Consider the following 20,860-nt stretch of genomic DNA (forward strand, 5'->3'; position numbering starts at 1 on the left):
GTGCTGCCAATCCCGCTCGCAGCGCCACCGCCGCCGCCGCCATCGTTGACGGACGACCGCCATTATAGATTCCGTTGTGAGTGACCGAGTCTCCGGCGCGTTGACGATCAACGGGGAACTTCTTACGGAAAACTCCGCCGTGCGTTTTCGACATTACACTCCGTCGTGCACTTGCCGCAAATTCCGAGAGGAGGATAAGGAGGCGGAGAAAGGAAGACATTGACCGGGATAGAAATTCGCCGCGAGAGAGCAAAGGATAGGAGAAACCGGAACTCGTCCGTCACGATGAAAACGTACAGCAGAAAAAAGGGCGACAGCCCGAGCAACGTGATCATTCACGTCAACGAGCTGTGCCGACTGTGCTTGGCCAAGGAGGAGGAAATGGTGCCGATCTACGACGACGAGACGATCCCGTTGCCCCTGCGGATACTCGCCTGCATCAACATCGAGGTGGGAGTTTCGTTTGTTCTCTCTTTATGTCTCTCTCTCTCTCGCTCTTTTGAGCGCCCGCGAAAATTTCTACGCCTCATTCGATCTCGCGATGATAAATCCAGGCGGCAGCTGATCGAAAAATAGGAATCTAGTTTATCTCTGCGCGCCGTACGGCGTCCTTTCGCATTATCTTCATGTCTCTTTCGTCGCCCTGTCCCTCGCGTGTCCTTCGCGCCATACACCGATCGCTGTCGTGTAGGATTCGCGTGTACAGGGTGTTCCAAAAAGCAGCGGTTGCGCATTTATTCGGAAATTATATGTATAGTCTACGTTTGCGCGTAAACAATGTCGATTATATCACGTATCGTGGAATTCTTGTTGCAGTGAATCATTCTGTCTAGCTTTTTATATTCTTTATGCTTTAAATATGTATTTCTTGATTTTTTAAAAATATTTTATAATATATGTCTTATTATAATTGATTTTATATATATTTTAATTTATACATATCTTAATTCATACTAAAATTACATACAGATATTAAATGTCAATATATATATATATATATATATATATATATATATATATATATATATATAAAAGCACTTTCTTGGAATTCTGACATTTAATTTAGAAAGCTTATATAATTTCCATTTGTCTACAAAAAGTTCATGTAAACATCATGTAAATGATAGTAAACAATTCATGTATAGGTGTAATCTTGAAATTGATGGCACAATCCTGCCCAAAAGTTCTGCGATGGTCAAATATCTCAAACAGTTTTTGAAAAAAATTTGTTTCGAGTAAAAGTTATGGAACTTTAAGAGACGCATCAAATAGTAATATTAGTGTGGTTAGCATTATAATGTATTTACTTTAAAATTCTTTAATGGAAATGCTTCTATTTTTGATTGCACATTCTTGCTTATCTCGAGATCTTTTCAAAACATAATAAAATAGTTTTTTCATGTGATGCTTTTTGAATTATAATACTTGAAGTTTACAGTACTTTGACATAAAATAATACAAAATATCTTATAAATATTTAGTTTTCAATAATCTTATCTTCATACTTTTATACATAAGATAATTAGAAAAAAAATCAGTTGGTGTAAAGAAAATGCATAGTTATTTTTAAGAAAATGTACATACAATTTGTAACATATTTTTTCTTAAAAACAATTATGCGTTTTCTTTACACCAATTATTTCTAATTATTTCATACATAAAAGTACTAACAAGATAGGATTATCGAAAACTGAATTTTATAAGATATTTTAATTTTATTTTAAAAAATATACTATCTTTTTTTTTTTGAGGCCTCATAACTCTAAAAATACTTAACACAATAAAAAGCTCTTAAGATAAGCTACATGAATACGTAATGAAAAATACGGATTTCCATTAAAAAATTTCAAAGTGAATTTTACCTGGCCTTAACAATGCTATTTGTAATCACACTATTATTACTTAATATGCCCTTAAAGCCCTACAACTTTTGTCGAAGCATTTATCTGAGAAAGTCTTTGGTTTCGAGTTATTTAACTGTTGCAGGACTTTTAGGACACCCTGTATACTTAACACATTCACATTTACACAGGAGAAAGAGAGAGACGTAAATATGTCGGTGATACGACGTTGCGCGAAGCAACTACCGGCTTTACCGAGTTATCGACGAGCTGCCACGATAGGGTACGTCTTTTACGGCCTCGCGCCGTCTCATTGCAGAGACCTAGACTCGCGTCTGCGATCGCGTTTTACCCTACGGATTTATAGAAATCTGTAATATTAGTACATCGGATACAAATAACGCGGTGGTGCGTCCGCTGCTGGACGTAAACAGACATTAATCGCGATGCGATTCCTTCGAGGGATGATAATTGCGAATACTTCTTTTTGATCGGTCTCGTTTGATGCTCGCGTTTCCTCGATGAATGACGATCTCTTGATAGAAAGCGGAGGATGTCCGGAGGAATTCCACATGCCGATCTAAAATATTAAATATAATAAGAGGTAGAAATGTTAGACATTCGAAATATTAAATTATAATTTTTCTGATTTAATTAGGGTGTTAAAATTAAAATATCAACTCCAGGCTTTTTCTTTTTTAACACTGTTAACTTTACTATTATATTCTTAGTATATTATATATAGAAATAAAAACATATTGTTTTAAATATAATGTACTGTTAATGCATTATTAATGTTTTAGGTCTATGAACAGGATGGTCTACCTAATATGATATGTCATCCGTGCAAATATCAATTAGAAAAATCTTACCAATTTAGAAAAAAATGTCAAGCTGCAGATGCCAAACTCAGAAAACATATGAAGTTGATACAGCAGTTGACTGGAGACAAAGAAGGCGAAAGCCAGGATAGCAACAAGGATGATTCAAAGGAGTCCACCACTGGCAAATCTAAACAAGTTAAACAGTTGTTAGCTGATCTAGTTTCGACCAAAGGTGAGAATAATCAAGCAGACGGAGATCCAATCCAGGTAACAGAGGAGGAACTTGTTGGCGGATATATCTTGGGTATGTTTCTTGATATTAAAAGTTACTTAAAAAAGTATTTGATTTATATATTAATGTAACGTTATATATAGGAATGAATTCCGAAAATCCGGAAATGGAGGAAAATGTTTCGGAGGATCCAGAAAATATTACACTGGTGCCTTCCGAGGAACGAACAGCCAAGGCACGATGCACAATCAGAACAACGCGTATTAAGCAGGAACAAGAATCCGAGGATGAAGCGGAAGAGGTGCAGAGAGCGATCGCGATTGCAGATCACAAAAATGTATACATGATGGAACTTACCAGCAACAGTTCCACTCAAGGGGAGTCATTGAAACTGCAGCCTATGGAAGATACCATAGGTAAAAAACATGAGAATGCATTATCTGTAATAAAATAAGAATTACAATAATTAGAATCGTTATAAAAATCAAAATTGTATTGTACAGTTGACGCAAATTCAGAACTGAAGGTATTCAAGTGCGATAAATGTCCGAAAGCGTTTACTCGAAGAATAATGTTGAAGAGTCATCAGTCTGTACACTCCACGCAGAGAGGTTTCACATGTCAAGCATGTGAAAAATGGTTCCCGACAAGATCTGCGTTGGTGAGACACGAACGTACACACACAGGTTGGTGTTGTTTCATATTAACTTTGTATTTTGGAACAAATTTTTATTTCCTTATATTTTTCATTGATATATAGATAATCATATAAATATAAAAACAAATATCTATTACCTGTTGAGGCTACTATAGAAACGCATATGCGCGTTATTTCTATTTCTGCTTGCAGGCGAGAAACCATTTGGCTGCAACATCTGTCATCGTGCTTTCGCGCAGAAGGAGATCCTATTCCGTCATTTGATGACACATTCTGGTCAGAAACCCTTCCAGTGTCAACATTGCGAGAAGAGCTTCACGCAGCGGGAGGCTCTTAAGGTGCACATGCGCCGACATCAGAAACTGAATCCGAATGATATCCAATTGCATCATTGTCAGCTCTGTCCAAAGGCGTTTTGTCACGCATCAGGTCTTAGCAGACACTTGGTCACGCACACTGGCAGAACGTACAAGTGTGTCGAGTGCGAGAAGTCTTTCACTGATAAGAGCTCGTTGTTGAGACATAGTCGTATCCATGCGCCCAAGAAAATCATAGCAAATTGAGCAATGAATCTTCGTTGCTCAGTTTGTTATGATTTTCCTGGGATGTCTAGGATACAAAAATACTTCTTTAAAACTGACAACCAATTGTTAGAATTAGACTTAAATCAATAATATCTCATTAATAAGAGAAATCTCTACAATAGGTTTTCAGAAGAAAGAATCAAGATTATTTCATTTTGCAATAGTTTAGTCGCATAATATTTACATATAAGCAAATTCAATATTAACAAACATTAATTTTGATTTTGATCATCCTTGTATAATTGCTGTAAAAAGGTGCAATTTAAAGGATAGAATTATTCTAAACAATATTTTTATATATACATTCTCCGAGGAATATACACACTTGACACGTACGCATAATGAAATATGTGGAACTTAATATTCAGTGAATTTGGTCACCTATGTTACATTGCACTAGTGCATACTGAAAACTACTATATTTTAATATACAGACATAATATAAACATTCTGACGAAGTTGTACATACCCAATATCGTTACTTATTTAATCGTCAAAGTGCTTATATTGTGCACTTGTGCTTAATATATAGCAATTTTCAGTGTGCAATAGTATAATGTAGTATGAATGATTAAATTTGCTATAACTTTTGAAGAACACAAGAAATCTTTAAATATAAAGAAAAAATTAAATACAATGTCAAATAAAAATATGGATACAAGCCTAAGTAAGTACTCAATGTTTTAATTATTTGACTTAAATTTTTGTGCAACGTATACAAGGGTAATTGAAATAATCGTGTGTAATTTTAAGTTATAATATTCATTTAAATAATATAGTTTTGCTTTTACAGGATTGGATCCATACTACAATCGATTATATTTTAAGTTGCTTGCAAAACAAATCTAAAATTACTTAAATACAATTTACATATTAAAAGTATCGTTACAATATAGTACACATTTAGCATTTTTGGTACACTATTAAATGCATTGATTTATAATTTATTTTCTACTAGGCAGCAATATATGCAATATGATTATATTATATTCTTGTATCTCATTTATTACATTCTTATATAATTTTTATATGCATAAAAGATAAATTCATCTGGTATAACTCTTTACAATGTATGTTTATGAGTATTCGTAATTGATGTATATAGTTTTAAATATAAGGATATATATCATTGGAATTCATGTCATTTATTTATACCCTATAAATAACTTTATATATTATTTCCATTATTTCTCAAATTTATATATTGTTGACTAAACTATACATTTATACGATTATTATAGAATCTGTATAAATCGTAATGAAAAGAAATTTTATATATATATATATATATATATATATATATATATATAAATTCAAAATATAAAAAAGAAACTTTAAGTTCCATTAATGAGGATATGTTATATATTTTAATTAAATCTTTTTACTAGATACCTATAATGTTTTATATTGTAAAAGTATTTCTATAACAAATTGCACAAGAAGTAAAGGCTAATTTGATTACAAGAATTATACTTTTTTGTAACGATTTTATATATATATATTTATATTACTGAAAAATGACATAAATAGGTGCAAATGCATATAAAAATTGTTCATGAAATATAGCCAGTCGCAGTGTTTTGTGCAACAGAGCTCATATTGTTTACAGAAAATACAATATTGGTCCGTTAGGTGGAAATTATGTTATTAGGAAGATCAAGGAGTCAAATGTAGAGAGAGAAAGAGAGTATATATATACAAACAATTAATGACAGTAATATTTTTTATTAAAAAATCCGTTTTATTACGTGTCTTTGTTTTACGATTTTTGTGCACTATTACATATGTAATATATATATATATATTGCCGATATTATAATTTACGTCGCAAATCGCACACATCAATTCTGACAGAGACTAAATCTTTATACAATTTCTCTATATTTGTTTCCCATTAAAATCTTCGATAATATGTCAGACAAATTGTATCGGTACCAAAAACAATTAAAAATTCTACATTTTCGAGCTCCGTCGCACCATATCTGTGCTGGATCTCTACCAGGATTAGATTTTTTTCTTTTAATATTTGTCGCTAATTATTCTACTTAGTTAAAACTGAAATAGCAAAGGGGGAAATGACCACATGATATTTTTTTGTGAAGCAAATGTGTTCTCTTTATCGTATATTCGCACGCACTATAAATCAGCGAAATCTAATTCCTAGAGAACGAAGAACGACGCTGATTATAATTAGCTTGATGAATCTTTATAAATACATGTCTAAAATGTTTTAACAATGATTTTTCTCACCGACGATTTACTGATCAATCCGGTAATATTATGTCGCAACTATTCCGTGAAACTCCCAAACATATATGATACACAAGCGTCATTTCCTGCTTTGCTACATATACCAAGGACACGTCATTGTCGTCATTTTTATATTTTCCAACATTTTCCCCGCTTTAACGATTGTAATGATTCTAATGAAGATACATACACGAAAGATCGATCATATGTATATATAGCGCTAAACGTTGAAATAAAATAAAAACGCTAACGTATCGAGATCTGATTTTTCATGCATTTAAAAATTAGATTATGAATAAATCGGAGCATCGAACTTTCGCGTACGTATGAGCGACTACTAGTACCGTGCTAAAAACCTATAGAATTGCAATTGCATTTTTTAAATCTGAAAATTCGTATCGATGTAGCGCCTGTTTATACATTTTTTGCAGATGGGAAGTTATTTGCTATAGTAGGTTTTTCTTTTTCTTTTTTTTTTGCTTCCTGCATCAACGATAAAACCACGATCTGGTTATGCCAGATTGAATTATCTAATCGAACGTTAAAGAAAGAAGCTTTTAGGGCATGAACATGGGCTTACAACAATACGAGGCTCCGTGATAGATTCGGTTTACCCCTTTTTCCCGCGCGATGCATTTATTGTACCTAGATGGTTGTTTAACCGTGTTATTGAGAGGCATTAATCACCCGAAGAACCAATTCCGCGAAAAGTGAAGGAAGAAATGACCGTCCATATCCGTGTGTCGGATTACGAACGAGAGATTTGTACTATATGTCTGTCATCATAATAATATATATGTATACAATAATTCGGTATACTCTCCACGAAAAAAAGAGCTAGAAAAAGAATCTCCCTCCCCTCCCGCCTCCAGTCCTCGTTACTGCTAATATATTGGCATTGAGAAATCGGTGGACTTGGTGGTAGTTGCGGCACGGAGATCGAAGAAAATCTCCAAAAAAGGTCTCGGGCGATATTTTTGTCATTTGATATAACACGGTTACTGAGAGAGAGAGAGAGAGAAAGATAGATAGAGGAAGAGATAGAGAAAACAGACGTTTTATCGGATGTCTAATTAATCGAAAAACGCCGAAGCCAACTTAAAACTTACTCTCTCATCAATCGAGAATCAATTTTTTTGGTTGCTCCCATGTGAAACCATCGCGTCCAAAATGACCATATGTACTGGTTTGTTGGTAAATAGGATTGCGAAGATTCAGCTCCCTACATAAGAATACATAGTTATATACTTTTAATTATACTTTAAAACATTCCTTCTGTGTTTTCTTTATTATTGAATAAATTATCTTACGATTCACCGTGATATATGGTAAGAAGTATTGAAAAACAATGTTTACGATAACAAGTTGTGTAATATATAAGTTGATGATAAAATATGTGAGAAAAATATACGAGAAATATACATACTTGACAATCTTTCCGGGTCGAAGATCAAAGTTTTTGTTCACTATATCTAAGAGCTCGTTCTGGGAGAGTGTGGATGTACCATAATCGAATACTGTTATTGATAACGGTTCTGCTACTCCAATGGCATAGGAGACCTAATAATTGCATTTTGTTATATATTACATGTAATCAAAATTGCATTAAAAATGTTGGCAAAAATTTTACCTGTACAAGACAGCGCCTGCAGAGACCGGCTTTTACCAAAGACTTTGCTACCCATCTTGCGGCATATGCAGCTGATCTGTCTACCTTTGTAAAATCTTTACCAGAAAAAGCGCCACCACCGTGCGCTCCCCAGCCACCATATGTGTCTACAATGATCTTTCGTCCTGTGAGACCAGCATCGCTCTAAAATTTTTAGTAATGGGTCTCTTAATTTTTTACAAAAAATATAAATATACATATTTATAAATTTTATTAAGATTTTGCTAATTAATATTATTTACATCGTAAAGATTTTGGCAATACCTGTGGTCCACCAATAATGAACAGCCCACATGGATTGACATGAAAGATTGTTCTGTCGTCCAAATATCTCGCTGGTATCACTTCTTTGATGACTTTCTCCATGATCGCTTTGCGTAGCTCGTCTAGACCGATTTTTTCGCTATGTTGCAGCGATACCACAACAGTATGAACTCTTATAGGTACACAAGCCCCATGATCCATGATGTACTCGCAGGTCACCTGTCATACATATGTAAATCATACTTTAACTAATTATATTACATTTTTCAATATTATAAAAAAAATATCCTCAAAAAATTATTATTTAATGAATTATTCTCAGTTAAATGTTGACATCATGGCACTCAAGAGTAGCAAATACAACAATCATCACTGAATAATTCTGATTATTATATGTAAATTTGTTTACTTATAAAGTCAAAATCTCCGAGCGTGATAAATATCGGAATACGATTCGGAATTGAATCCGGATCTTTCAATTTGCAGAATGCTTTGATCTACGAATCACCCGGTGCCTTCAAAAACCGATGCTCTTTTTTCCGTTTATCTAATTATTGGTAAACGGCGCTTATAAATTAAGATAAGTAAGAAATGTATGGAGTCAAACCTGTGTTTTGGAATCTGGACGAGCCCACCATAATTCACCGCTTCGTCTTAATTCGGCGATTTTCTGATTCAATTTGTGCGCCAACACGACCGTCAATGGCATACATTCATCAGTTTCATCGGTTGCGTATCCAAACATTAGACCCTGATGGAAGAATTTGAGTTATTCCAGCTAAAATTTATGAGACATAAGCTTGAAGCGTATCAAACGGATACTCGTACGTATTGTCTTGTGTGTGAATAAATCAAAGCACATTTTTGTGCATAAAATAAAAGAAAGTTAAGAGCTTAGAATAGAGAACAAAATGAATAAATTACTACATATACTAATAACTATATTATACAATATATAGTCGTAAAGAAGCGGTAAATCTAACATGCAATAAAATGTGCCACATAGATCAGAACAGTAATAAAATAAATATAGCAGTAGAGGGAAATAATCTAACCGAGGAGGAATATAAATTAAGAATAAATTAGCTAAAGTTTAGTTTACAAGCTATTTACAATTCGCATTCGTTAACTACACAGCTATAGCATTTTCTAGTTTAGTTACATAATTACACACACTACACCTAATGAATTGAAATTACAATGAAAGTTTTACAATTATGAGATGGAATCTTTTTCTTATTTTAACACATATTCTAATGTTAATTATATCGAAGTCATGATTATTCTACTAAGACTGCTATCTATTTACAATAGTGCAAAACATATAAATATTTCTCCAAAATGCATGAACTTTCGCACACAATGCATACATCTTACACATTCATTTAGTTTCTCTACACTTTTTACATCTCAGATACATATTTATTAACGCATTCATAAATGCAACTTTGTTGTGTGATAACGTAATAAATATGTGAAGGACACTTAGTACGTCAATCGCACCATTTTCATTTCTACAGTGATGAAACAAAGACTAGTGGATTGATAAATATAAATAAAGAAGATAGAGTAATAAATGTTATTTGCTACTAAAGAAACATACTTAGTAGCATAGAAGTGCATAACAATCAAAGAGAGAAAAACAGGAGACAAAGAGAAAATGAATGAAAAAGTTTAATGATGGGAATGCTAATTGACCTGATCTCCTGCTCCCACTTCCTCGTCGCTACGGTTTTCATGAACGCCTGCCGCGATATTTGGTGATTGAGCATCGAGCGCCAACAGAACATTGCACAGCTTGTAGTCAAAACCTGTAGAAATCATCACAGTGCGGTAAGACAAGTTATTCGCTACTTTATTTAACGTGCGTCGGCGTCCTCTCTCTTCTTCTACATCGAGTCTTCTTTTAGATTTTTCGTATGAGATTTCGCCAGTGCATCTCAGGATTCTTATCAGGCCACGATCGATCCTAATATAATTTTAGCTTGATTAAAACTAATAGGATTGCATGTACAAGTCCAGATATGAAGACCCTTATGCAAGACCTCCAAATATTGGAGGTTTTGAATGTGTTAACTCTCTCGAAAATTTTGTATATCTCGTACATTTTTACATATAGATTATTTTAGTTTTAGACAGATCTTTTTGTATGTGCACATACATGCAATTTGAGAAAAAATAAATTTTTTTTTATACTTGCACATGTATCCAAACACAGTACATGCAGCCTTATTCTAAATATGGTAACTAATATCGGCACTTTGTTGGAAACATATCCTAGTGCTTTAATTGTTATCCATTTCTGAGATATTTCTATTAAATTAAACATTTCTTACACACCATGGATGTGCAGAATTTTGTGCACAATTCTTTTTCACATATTTAACTTTACAGTATGATCGATATCCTACACGCATTCGTAATGTTTATATTATTTGTACAGGTACTTGCGTTTTTTTACCTGTACATATATGTACACATACACACACACACACATATATATATATATATATATATATATATATATATATATAAAATAATATACAAAGATATAATACACGCTCTGTCACACAGAATAGCAAACAGATTTTGAAAACGCGTGTAAATTTTCGAGGATGGGATGGAAAGGAATTAAGAAGCGAGAACAAGAGGAAGATCATTGACACTGAATCATTTTTTTTGACTGTTCTGCGGCACAGGCTGAGAATGGGTTATGTACCTGATCACCTGCACCCACGTCCATGTCTTGCCTGTCCGTATGGACACCATCCGCGATATTTGGGGATTGTTGTTCGATCGCCACCAAAAGGTTCAACGTACGCCAATCGAATCCTGCCACGATATTCTTACGTTACACAGTCTTTACGTATTTTTCTTTGTGTGATCTTTTTTCCGAAAGATAATGAGCAGGATAACACGGATTAATCCGATCGATCGAGGCATGGAATCCAAGTCAACAAACATCTCTCAATATATGTACACAAACTTTTTTTTCATCTTTTTATCTCTCGAATATTTTACTAATATAATTACATAAAATATATATTATTAAATAATTATAAAATATTAAATACAAATAAGAAAGGCCTAAGAGCCATGCGCATACATTATACCAAAAATACTTTAGAATATTAATACATTTGTGACAAAAATCATAAGTGATGTTTGGCACTTGAATCTCTTGTGCCACGGTTCGATCGTGTATTTGTATTAACGTTTGATGAAAGAGAGCCGTATGAGAGACGAAATAAGGACGAGGGAGCTGGCTATATTCAGCCACAGAGCATGCATGTGTTACTGTTAAATAATAAATGTTGATTTTCTCGTGAGTGTAGGAGTTCTAATATTTCACGCGCAAACATATATAATTAATATCCAACAAAGTGTCAGAGGCAATCGAAAGAAGTGCCAGACGTGCATTATCGAAATTACACGGGTACACGCGTAATGTAAATTAGTAATTGTTATACCTTTCGAAGAATCGTCGTAGCCAATGTGCTTTACTGTGTCTCGAACGATCTTTTGATAATCCACTACAGCTTTCGACGTTATTTCCCCGCACAAAAGTATCATTCCAGTTTTCGTTACGGTTTCTGTAATAAATCAAAAATTTATTAACGCAATATTCTATATATATCTTCTTGTAATAGAATTATAATTATTGCAAAAATATATACAATATTATATTAAATATGTTACAATATTAAATATTAAGTATATTACACAATATATTACAATATTTCATTATTAGAGGATACTTTTAAAAAGGAGTATTATAAAATTAACATTAAGACAATATTTTGAACAATTATTTCCCTTTTTAAATAACTTTCAAAATCTTAACAATTTAATTATTTTACTTATTTCAATGATATAAATGCAAAGCGATAAATGCGACAGTCGTTAGTTTCAGCTTTAAACTAGTTCAGGGCCAAACAAACTAATTTATAAATAGATGCATTAATACAAATATATGTTCAAGGATTTGAAGAAATTAGCATTGTACAGTTGAACTTACCGCATGCTACTTTAGCATCGGGATCTTGCTTCAGGTGTGCATCCAAAATGGCATCGCTTATTTGATCGCACATTTTGTCTGAAATATATAACATAAAATATTATAAAACTATACGCTAATAGAATATATTCAGCAAATAATTAAATTATTGTTCCTAAATTATTATAACTTATTTTTAATTTTGCTACACAATCCCTTATTTAAATTTAAATTTTGCAGAAATAGATGACTCAGTACGAATAAAAATTACATAATTGAAAAAGGAATCATTAAAAAATTTTAATATATGTAGCGCGAGATTTAGTAATGAATCTCGCGCTAATCTGAGATTAACCTAAATCGCTCACAAGACTCATGCCGAACTTTCTTTCTTTATCTTTGTTATAATTAGAGTTGTGATGTAGTAAGAATAAGAGAGTCGTATTAAGCGCAAAAGTAATTAGTAATATACGAGCATAAGAAATTATACCAAAAAATAAATAAAGATTATCGAAACATAATTAAATTGAAGTACAAGAAATATGAATTAGTTTTTAGCTGTTATAGATTAAATTAAGATAGTTGAAAGAATTTACAATTAAAATTAAATATAGAAAGTTTTTGTTAAATTGGGAAATAATGTTGCAATTTTTCTAAATTACTGATAAAATTTTCACAATAGACATTTCAAATTGTTATATTAAAAGCGAAGAGAATTATGAGAGCAATTATTACATATTTCTTGTAACATAAATATTCACATGTATGTATTAATTAAGTTTTTATATAAATAAAAGTAATTTCTACAAAATAAATAATAATGGAAAGAAAATGCTGTAACTTTGCATTTCAGCTTCACATGAAATTACATTTTTCATTTTTTATGCGAGTTGTAAGATTACCTTATCAAAGAGAAGTGTTTTTATTAATAATTTATTCGTTCGAACATTAATTGCAAGAATCTTTGGAATAATTTTCCTCAATTTTTGACGCATAATTAGAATGTTCCTTATATTACAAAAAAAACTAATGTAAATTGCTGAATTGTACATATAATATTTTTCGTTTTTAATACTAAATTATAACATTTTTATCAAAATTAAACAAAAAGAAAATGATTATTCTAGTGAGTATAAAAATACGAAAAATATATATAACATATTTCGCAATTATTTTTACATATATAAATATGTAAAATATATCTTAACATGTAAAAATATATCTTATTTATTATGTAAAATATATCTTATCTATTATTAATATATACATTCTCGGCAAAAGAAATCATAATTAATAGATGATTCATCAGACTTCTAGACTAGTCGAATTATTAAATTCAGCAAAAAATTTTTATCTTGTTTTAATAAGAAATCTCATAAAAGTAACAGGTGCTAAAAATCTCATCCAGATAATACAAGAATATTTTAATGCAATTACTGTTAAGTGTCTTTCGCATTTCCTGAAAAAAAAGAGATTTTTGGAGTTATTTCAGACATCTATATATCTATCTGAGTAAATTTGCTCTTAAAAAAAGAGAGAGAGAGAGAAGGAGAAGAAGTAAGCACAGTCGAACGAAAGACTTCGCGCCGGCTTTGGAGAGCTGATGAACGAAGCTAACATATACGGAGGACCGGCGTCTATTCGCGGCCGATTACGTTAACTCTAGAATCTGCGAGCGACTGGCGTCGATCGCGCTGCGATCGGAGCGAGCACATGGCGACAGACAGCGCGGTCTCCAACAATGTGCTCAGCCTCGCGCATCTCCGGTCTCCGGAGCGTGCGCGCGCGATTTTCGGCGGCGAGGGCCAAAAAAAAAATGCTCGCGCGAATTATTGCGAATTATTACAGCACGGCGAGAAAAAAGATAGCGAGGCGGAAACTGTCACTCGACGACGAGTCCGCCTCGCTCGACTCTTCGCGCGCGCGCGACCGATAGCTTTTTCTAGAACATAACCCCGTGCGAATATACACCGCCGAGGACGATCAGGCGTTATTAGGCCTGGCAGGCGGGAAAGATGGAGAGGAATCAATCGAATAATCAGGTTTAGCGCTTCGAGAACCTCCAGAGAGTAGGAAGTTGATACAAAACTATATACACATCCGCGAAAGCGATCCTCTCTATGGCGGCATTACACGACACGGTGGTAGCATAGGGGTACAGAGAGAAAGAGAGGGAGAGACAGACAGAGTGAGTGAGAGAGAGAGAGAGGGAGGAAAGAAATCGAAAAAGCTTTGACCGATATAGGTGCACAGGGTCACTAACTCGCTGGGCCCCGGGAAGAGGGTTGGTCGCGGGCTGACCGCGCTCTCACCTGGGTGTCCCTCGCCAACCGACTCCGAGGTGAAGAGGAAAGTGGTGTCCTGCTGCAGCTCGGGCGGCGCGTGGCCATTCGCGTAACCGTTCATGTGATGCGCGGTCTCCGGCATTTTCCTGCGTTTCGGGGTTGTCGCCGCCGTTGTCGTCGTCGTGTCGTAGCCGATCCTCGCCGCTCAACAAAGAAAGATAGGAAGAATCCCCGTAGATATCGAGCAGACACAGACCGTCGAGCTTCTCTGGTCCTCCTCGTTTAGCCGCCTTCCACGGAGTACTTCTTCCCCACGTGCCTTCTCTCTTTCCTCTTTCGCACTTGGCGGATTTCACCGTTGTGGTTGGAGCGATACCCTGGGTAGTCGCTTCCTCACGGCGGGAGACTCGAGGATCCTCTCTTCTGTCTGTGTTTCAGGCGAGACGCGACGGCATGCGCGAGATGGAGAGCAAGATCGGGTCGAGCGAGCGAGCTCTACACAAGCACACGGCACACCGCGTAATGATCGGGAACGACGGGAACGGACGAACGCGCCACGGCGCGTAGCGGGAAGTGAAAGAGGCTCGCGCGCGTCGCGCACCGCTATTTATAATCTCGGCGCGCCTGTCTGCGCGATCAGCCGGTCCCGCGGTCACGTGACCGCCTGTCAAATCGGCGCGGAATTCGAGTCGCTCGTCGCCCGGCCTCCGGGTCCTCGTCCACGTGTCCTCTCTGAGTCTTGTTCCTTCTTCTGAAAGATACAATCGTGTTTTAGAATGTGCGCGAGAGAATTTCTTGCGAGATTATAATCAAATTTAGATGGACTTTCGCTCGAAATCATTTCTGCCCTGAGAAATTCAATTATCGTTCCGTTCGAGAATCGATTGATGCTGTGCGTCTACTTGAATAAATACGCACACATTAGCTTTCATTTGAATTTTTCATTTTTACGTGTATGAACATATATTAGAGGGAAAGTATTCCATATATTAGGAATATTCAATGATCTTAATATATGCAAATATTTGATCATATTGTACAATTACATATTATAAATTAAAATATTACAATTAATTATAATAATCATGTAATTAAAAGATAATAATCATATAAATTAAATATAATAATCATGTAAATAATCGTCTAATTAAAATATTAGAAAGTTGAAATGTGTAAAAATGCGTATCATTCGCGTTGCAAAAAAGTAGTGCGTGATTTATTAGACTTTTTGCGCAAAATTGTAATTTGCAGAATTATACTTTATAATTTTATTGTAAGTATATTTTTTCAAATAAACAATTATGCAAATTATCTCTTATTATGTTTGCGTGTTTTAAATAGTAATTATATTAAGTATATGCACGAAAACTATCACAACACTTATTTCATACAAGTTTTCTCAGTGCTTTACACCAAAGAACAGAAAAGATTTATTACGCGTTTTTTATGGAAAATATTTTGTGATAACATTCGTCAATATTGTGTATCGATTGTCAATAATATTATTCATGATACTGGAATTTTCGCATTAGTTATTGTAATTTTCATTAGTTTGCGTAATGCTGCATCATTAAATAGCATGATAGATCATTAAAATTGTGTAGAAATTTTAATTCTTGTGACGATTTCATCTTTAAAGCTAAAAATTTAGATCAAATAATATTTTGTATTTATAATAAAAGAATAAAAATCGCAACGAATAAAATTTTAGGAATGTCAATAAAAATAACAGATGATATAAAAATCTCATAGGAAAATTTTTCGATTTTTTTGCTGTAAAATCCGACGTGTCATCAGATTATCCAATGTTATATCTAGTTAACTCAAATTTTTATAATCCTAATTTAGTTCTGCAAGCAGAGTAGATTTCAAATAATTTTGTTTAGTCATTAATTAAATAACTTTAGATTTAATTAAATTATGATTAATTCGTGGCTGTGAAAATTTTCAAGTTTTTCAAAATCAAAGTTGACGATAATCTGATAGCCTTAAAGTGACACGATGATAAATTTGTAACTTATCATAGTACATTTGTACTATCAATGTGACACTATGATCTTCACAAATCACAAATATATCATTTATAATTTGCTCAGTCATACTTTACATTTTAAACTTTTAACATTGCATCATGCTGAGCGATTTGTGAATTACGAAACAAAAGAAATGATTCGTATTTTTCTGTATCGTCTTGTGCTTTCAACACTACATGTGTATATAAGTACATGTATAATCGTTTGAACCATTTCACTCACATACAATTATCGGCTTGATAATGAAGCATATTTGGTACATTTAATGATAGAAATATAAATGGAAATCTCGATGTATCCGGTTTATGATCGATTCTTACCGATAACGCCAACAAGTGTTTATTAATCAGCTTGTAATTTTATTCTCGCGTGCCGATTTTCTGCTACTGTTGGGTTTTCTTCACAGAGATTTAAATCGCGGAAGAGACAAATCGAAATCACAAAAACTTGCGTACAATCGAGAGATGTTGTCACTTTTCGAAATTGCAATGTGAATGCGAGCAGACTGGTCATACTTTTATATATCGTTCGGTAGACCGAGGAGGTCTTGGAAGGGGGTGATAAATAATGTATACATATCAAGATATCGAAATGACACATCATTTTACAGCAAATTGATAGTTTGTAATTTTGTGTATATGTTCTCTCTAAAAATGAGATATAATTGGACATTTGCTAAGGATGTGATTTTAGATTGAAATATTCGATGAAACAGAGTGTTTTAAAAATGTAAATAATTCAATCATCTTAAAGACAATTAAATCGAAAATTTTATAGAAATTAAAAGAATTAAAGAAGCAGAGGATACAAGATATATAATCTATGGAACTATGAAATTGTAAATTCATTTTTTGGATATGCATATAAAAATTTCCAGAGTAAAAAATTATGAAGAATATGAACTCGCAAAACTTCTAAACTAATAAATGTTTAATTCTTTTTTTGTCGCGTTATCATTTATTTAGCTATGACATATTTTATCGTCAAAAGAAAATGCGTTTTTCGACCCGATGATAATATGACATGAAATATATACGTAATATGATGTAATCAAGTCAAAATTGCCTATCTTACATATTACTTGTAAATGACTTGTCAAAATTGATGATTACTCTACATGTTACGTTTTATTAGCGTATAACATCAAATCATGTTAATGAAAATGAAATAATTAAGTTGACTTTAGTTAGTGATAGCGATTATCTGACACACTTGATTGAGACCATAATTAATTGCAAATAATGTCAACAAACTTTATTTAATAACTTGCTAATTGTATTAAAATATAGTTATATAACTAATATTTTATTGAATTAATTTTTGCGTGATGGAATTTTCTTTGTTAACGAATAAATTGCATAGAAGAAGCTACATTTTTACGAGGACTGATCTAGTAGCATCAATAAAGTGCTGATAAATTGGCATAATAATTTTAATACATTAGGTGTCGTATATCTGTTTTCCTTATTACTTTGCATATTATCTGTCATATTTAACATTTAGTTTTCTTCATTTGAAAGTATAATATGTTTTTATCTCAATAATTATATAATTATTTTTACTTTTTATACACTTTTTTATTGATAATTTCAAACTTTATACGTCAAAAACCAAGTATGATTGTATAATATTTTAACCGATTTCTTAAATAATAAATATTTTCAAGCGTTTGAATCAGTATATCTGTTTTCCTTATTATTTTGCATATTAGTTGTCATATTTAACATTTAGTTTTCTTCATTTGAAAGTATAATATATATTTTCTCTCAATAATTATTTAATCATTTACTTTTTATACACTTTTTTATTAATCATTTCAAACTTTATAAGTCAAAAGCCAAGTACGATTATATTTTAACCGATTTCTCAAATAATAAGTCTTTTCAAGCGTTTGAATCAGTTGATATTATAGTTGATTTGGGAAGAATTTTTTTTCAGATAACTTTGCTTAAATAATTAAAAAGCAAATACAGATTGACCCAAATCTATGTAAATTAATTCAAATGAGATTTGAATCTCACAACTATTACTTGCTCGATTATCAAATAGCTACAAAAATTTACTAGAGAAACAAAAAAGGACCGCTAGAAATAATGTGAAAAAATTAATAATAAACCGTGGTGTTGTAAAAATTACATTTATCGTAATATACCGTTGCATCTTAATGATTCTCGCAATAAATCTTTGAAGAAAAAATTTAAAGAGAAGAGCTTTTTGAGTTATTTGGATATTTGATGTACTACATTAAATAATTTTTGTGACATTTTTACGTTATATATCGTTTAAAAAATTTTAAGGAGACTAATTTCATTATATGATACCGAATATAATTAGTTATTAACAAATATTACAATAGAATAATGTTAGAAACAAACGATCAGAATCTTCATAATATATACTAAATAAGCATATGCTAGCATAATATATTAATGTTAAATAATATTAAATTAAAATTAAATAAACATGATGTAATGTGCACGATGTATCAGCAGAAACTGATAGCCAAATAATAATAAACCCTTGGTATAAAAGTTACACACGTGTAATAGATGTTGACATAGTTCATTTTAAATTCATATTAATTCATTATTTTAATATTATTGACATTTGAAAAATTAAATAAACATGATGCACGATGTATCAGCAGAAACTGATAGCCAAATAATAAACCCTTAGTATAGAAGTTATACACGTGTAATAGATGTTGACATTATAGTTCATTTTAAATTCATATTAATTCATTATTTTAATATTATTGATATTTGAAAATCTCAAAACGTCCTTATTTTTTAAATTTCAGGAAATATCTACCACATAGTATAAATGTATACGAAATGTATAAACATATGTTTTAATATGCATATGTAGATTTGAAAAATGTTAAAAATTAAATATTTCTCTCTCCTTTCCTATTAAATATTAATGATTGAGCAAAAGCAGGAAACAAGATATAAATAAAATGATAAGTGTATAGGAAACAGATCATGACGCATTTGATATGACATCAATAATCATTTGATATAGATTTAAATTATCTTAAAAATTATTTTCCTTAATTTCTTTAATATTTCTTTCTCTTTTTAATAATTATTTTTAATAATTATTTTAATAATTATCTTTATCGGAAACAAAAATTCTTAGTGCATTGAATTCCAATGTATACGTATGTTTTCTTTATCGCATATAAAAAAATTTTTTTTCTCCAATTTGCAAAATTAGAGCTTTTGAAGTAAGAAATCTGATATTTTTTTATCATGTGCAAATATACATTTCCTTTAACATATATATTCGAGATGGATTTAAAATTTGTTATTGTAAAACTGATTGTCATGGATTGATAAAGTTAAATCTTTCCTTTTAAATCGAGCCAATCTTTTGCTAGCATGACTATTCAATAACGATTATTAGGAAAATTCTGATAATTTAAAGATATCATTATATCACCTATTACTGCGAATTTCATGAACAAACTCTCATTTCATGAATAAAAACTTGCTGTTTGATGTTTTAATAAAAATCGCATTATATATATATATATATATATATATATATATATATATATATATATATATAATCTGATAACATTTTATACTGATAATCAAAAGTTGAAGCGCAACTTCCGGAGATAATCATCTGTGTTTACATTATTTTAAGAGATTATCCACCTTCGTCATTCAGGATCTAAAGTAGATCTTTTATCTCGCTCGAGATCATAAATTTCATTTATTTCGTGTTGACGTGCGCGGGAAAATTGCGCGTTTAGAAGTCTCTTGGAATTAGATCAATATCGTTCGCGAGTTCATTGAACCGGCACGCATACCGTTTGTATAAACCAATAGATGTGTCTAATAAGCATGATTTTCATCGTGTTCACATTACACTTGGATACATCAAAGACAAACAGCTGATAAAGCGATTCTTTGTACTCGTATCGTTGTTATAGAAGCACGGTCAAAATGAAAATATACACATATCGCTAAAATTTCATGTGCATATATACATGTATCGCGAGGCTAATCAAATTTCCGCTGACGTATACAAAAATATCAAATGGAGACTTTTAACTATTTATCTTAGCATGTGTTGTAAAGTAAAAAGGAAAAATAATCATATCTGTTATGATAAAGCGGAAAAAATATTTAACGCGTGAACTTTAACTTACTCCTTTCGATTTATCAGATTTATTTTCGAATTATGTATTATACTTTCGTAGGTATATCATC

The 20,860-nt window shown here is 32.3% G+C and overlaps 2 protein-coding genes across 7 annotated transcripts in view; one reads left to right on the forward strand and one right to left on the reverse strand.

The window, feature by feature from the left end:
• The first annotated feature begins 28 nt into the window (after window positions 1–28).
• LOC114941921 (uncharacterized) lies at window positions 29–5,189 on the forward strand. Of its 2 annotated transcripts, none has more exons than XM_029317120.2 (5): window positions 29–450; window positions 2,645–2,969; window positions 3,041–3,313; window positions 3,401–3,583; window positions 3,748–5,189. In XM_029317120.2, the coding sequence occupies exons 1-5, from the start codon at window positions 286–288 to the stop codon at window positions 4,116–4,118; spliced, it is 1,317 nt and encodes a 438-aa protein (XP_029172953.1). In that variant the 5' UTR covers window positions 29–285; the 3' UTR covers window positions 4,119–5,189. The 2 variants fall into 2 exon arrangements, with proteins under 2 accessions (XP_029172953.1, XP_029172954.1); XM_029317121.2 differs by lacking the exon at window positions 29–450 and adding an exon at window positions 1,658–2,445.
• A 655-nt stretch (window positions 5,190–5,844) lies between these two features.
• Sam-S (S-adenosylmethionine Synthetase) overlaps window positions 5,845–20,860 on the reverse strand; it is a 56,814-nt gene continuing 41,798 nt past the window's right edge. For 2 of the 5 annotated variants that reach the window (XM_029317099.2, XM_029317098.2), the window contains exons 5-13: window positions 14,632–15,355; window positions 12,341–12,418; window positions 11,793–11,915; window positions 10,021–10,133; window positions 8,930–9,073; window positions 8,323–8,541; window positions 8,020–8,202; window positions 7,816–7,949; window positions 5,845–7,611 (exon numbers count right to left, since the gene is read on the reverse strand). In XM_029317099.2, the coding sequence (XP_029172932.1) occupies window positions 7,506–7,611; window positions 7,816–7,949; window positions 8,020–8,202; window positions 8,323–8,541; window positions 8,930–9,073; window positions 10,021–10,133; window positions 11,793–11,915; window positions 12,341–12,418; window positions 14,632–14,746 (1,215 nt within the window). In that variant the 5' untranslated portion in view covers window positions 14,747–15,355 and the 3' untranslated portion in view covers window positions 5,845–7,505. Of the gene's footprint in view, window positions 7,612–7,815; window positions 7,950–8,019; window positions 8,203–8,322; window positions 8,542–8,929; window positions 9,074–10,020; window positions 10,134–11,041; window positions 11,155–11,792; window positions 11,916–12,340; window positions 12,419–14,631; window positions 15,356–16,957; window positions 17,130–20,860 lie in introns of those variants that run through there. The other 3 variants (XM_085485332.1, XM_029317097.2, XM_085485331.1) reach the window with 3 other exon arrangements.

The sequence above is a fragment of the Nylanderia fulva genome, unplaced genomic scaffold, assembly GCF_048542155.1.
Source record: "Nylanderia fulva isolate GAGA-0341 unplaced genomic scaffold, ASM4854215v1 Scaffold36, whole genome shotgun sequence".
NCBI lineage: Eukaryota > Metazoa > Arthropoda > Insecta > Hymenoptera > Formicidae > Nylanderia > Nylanderia fulva.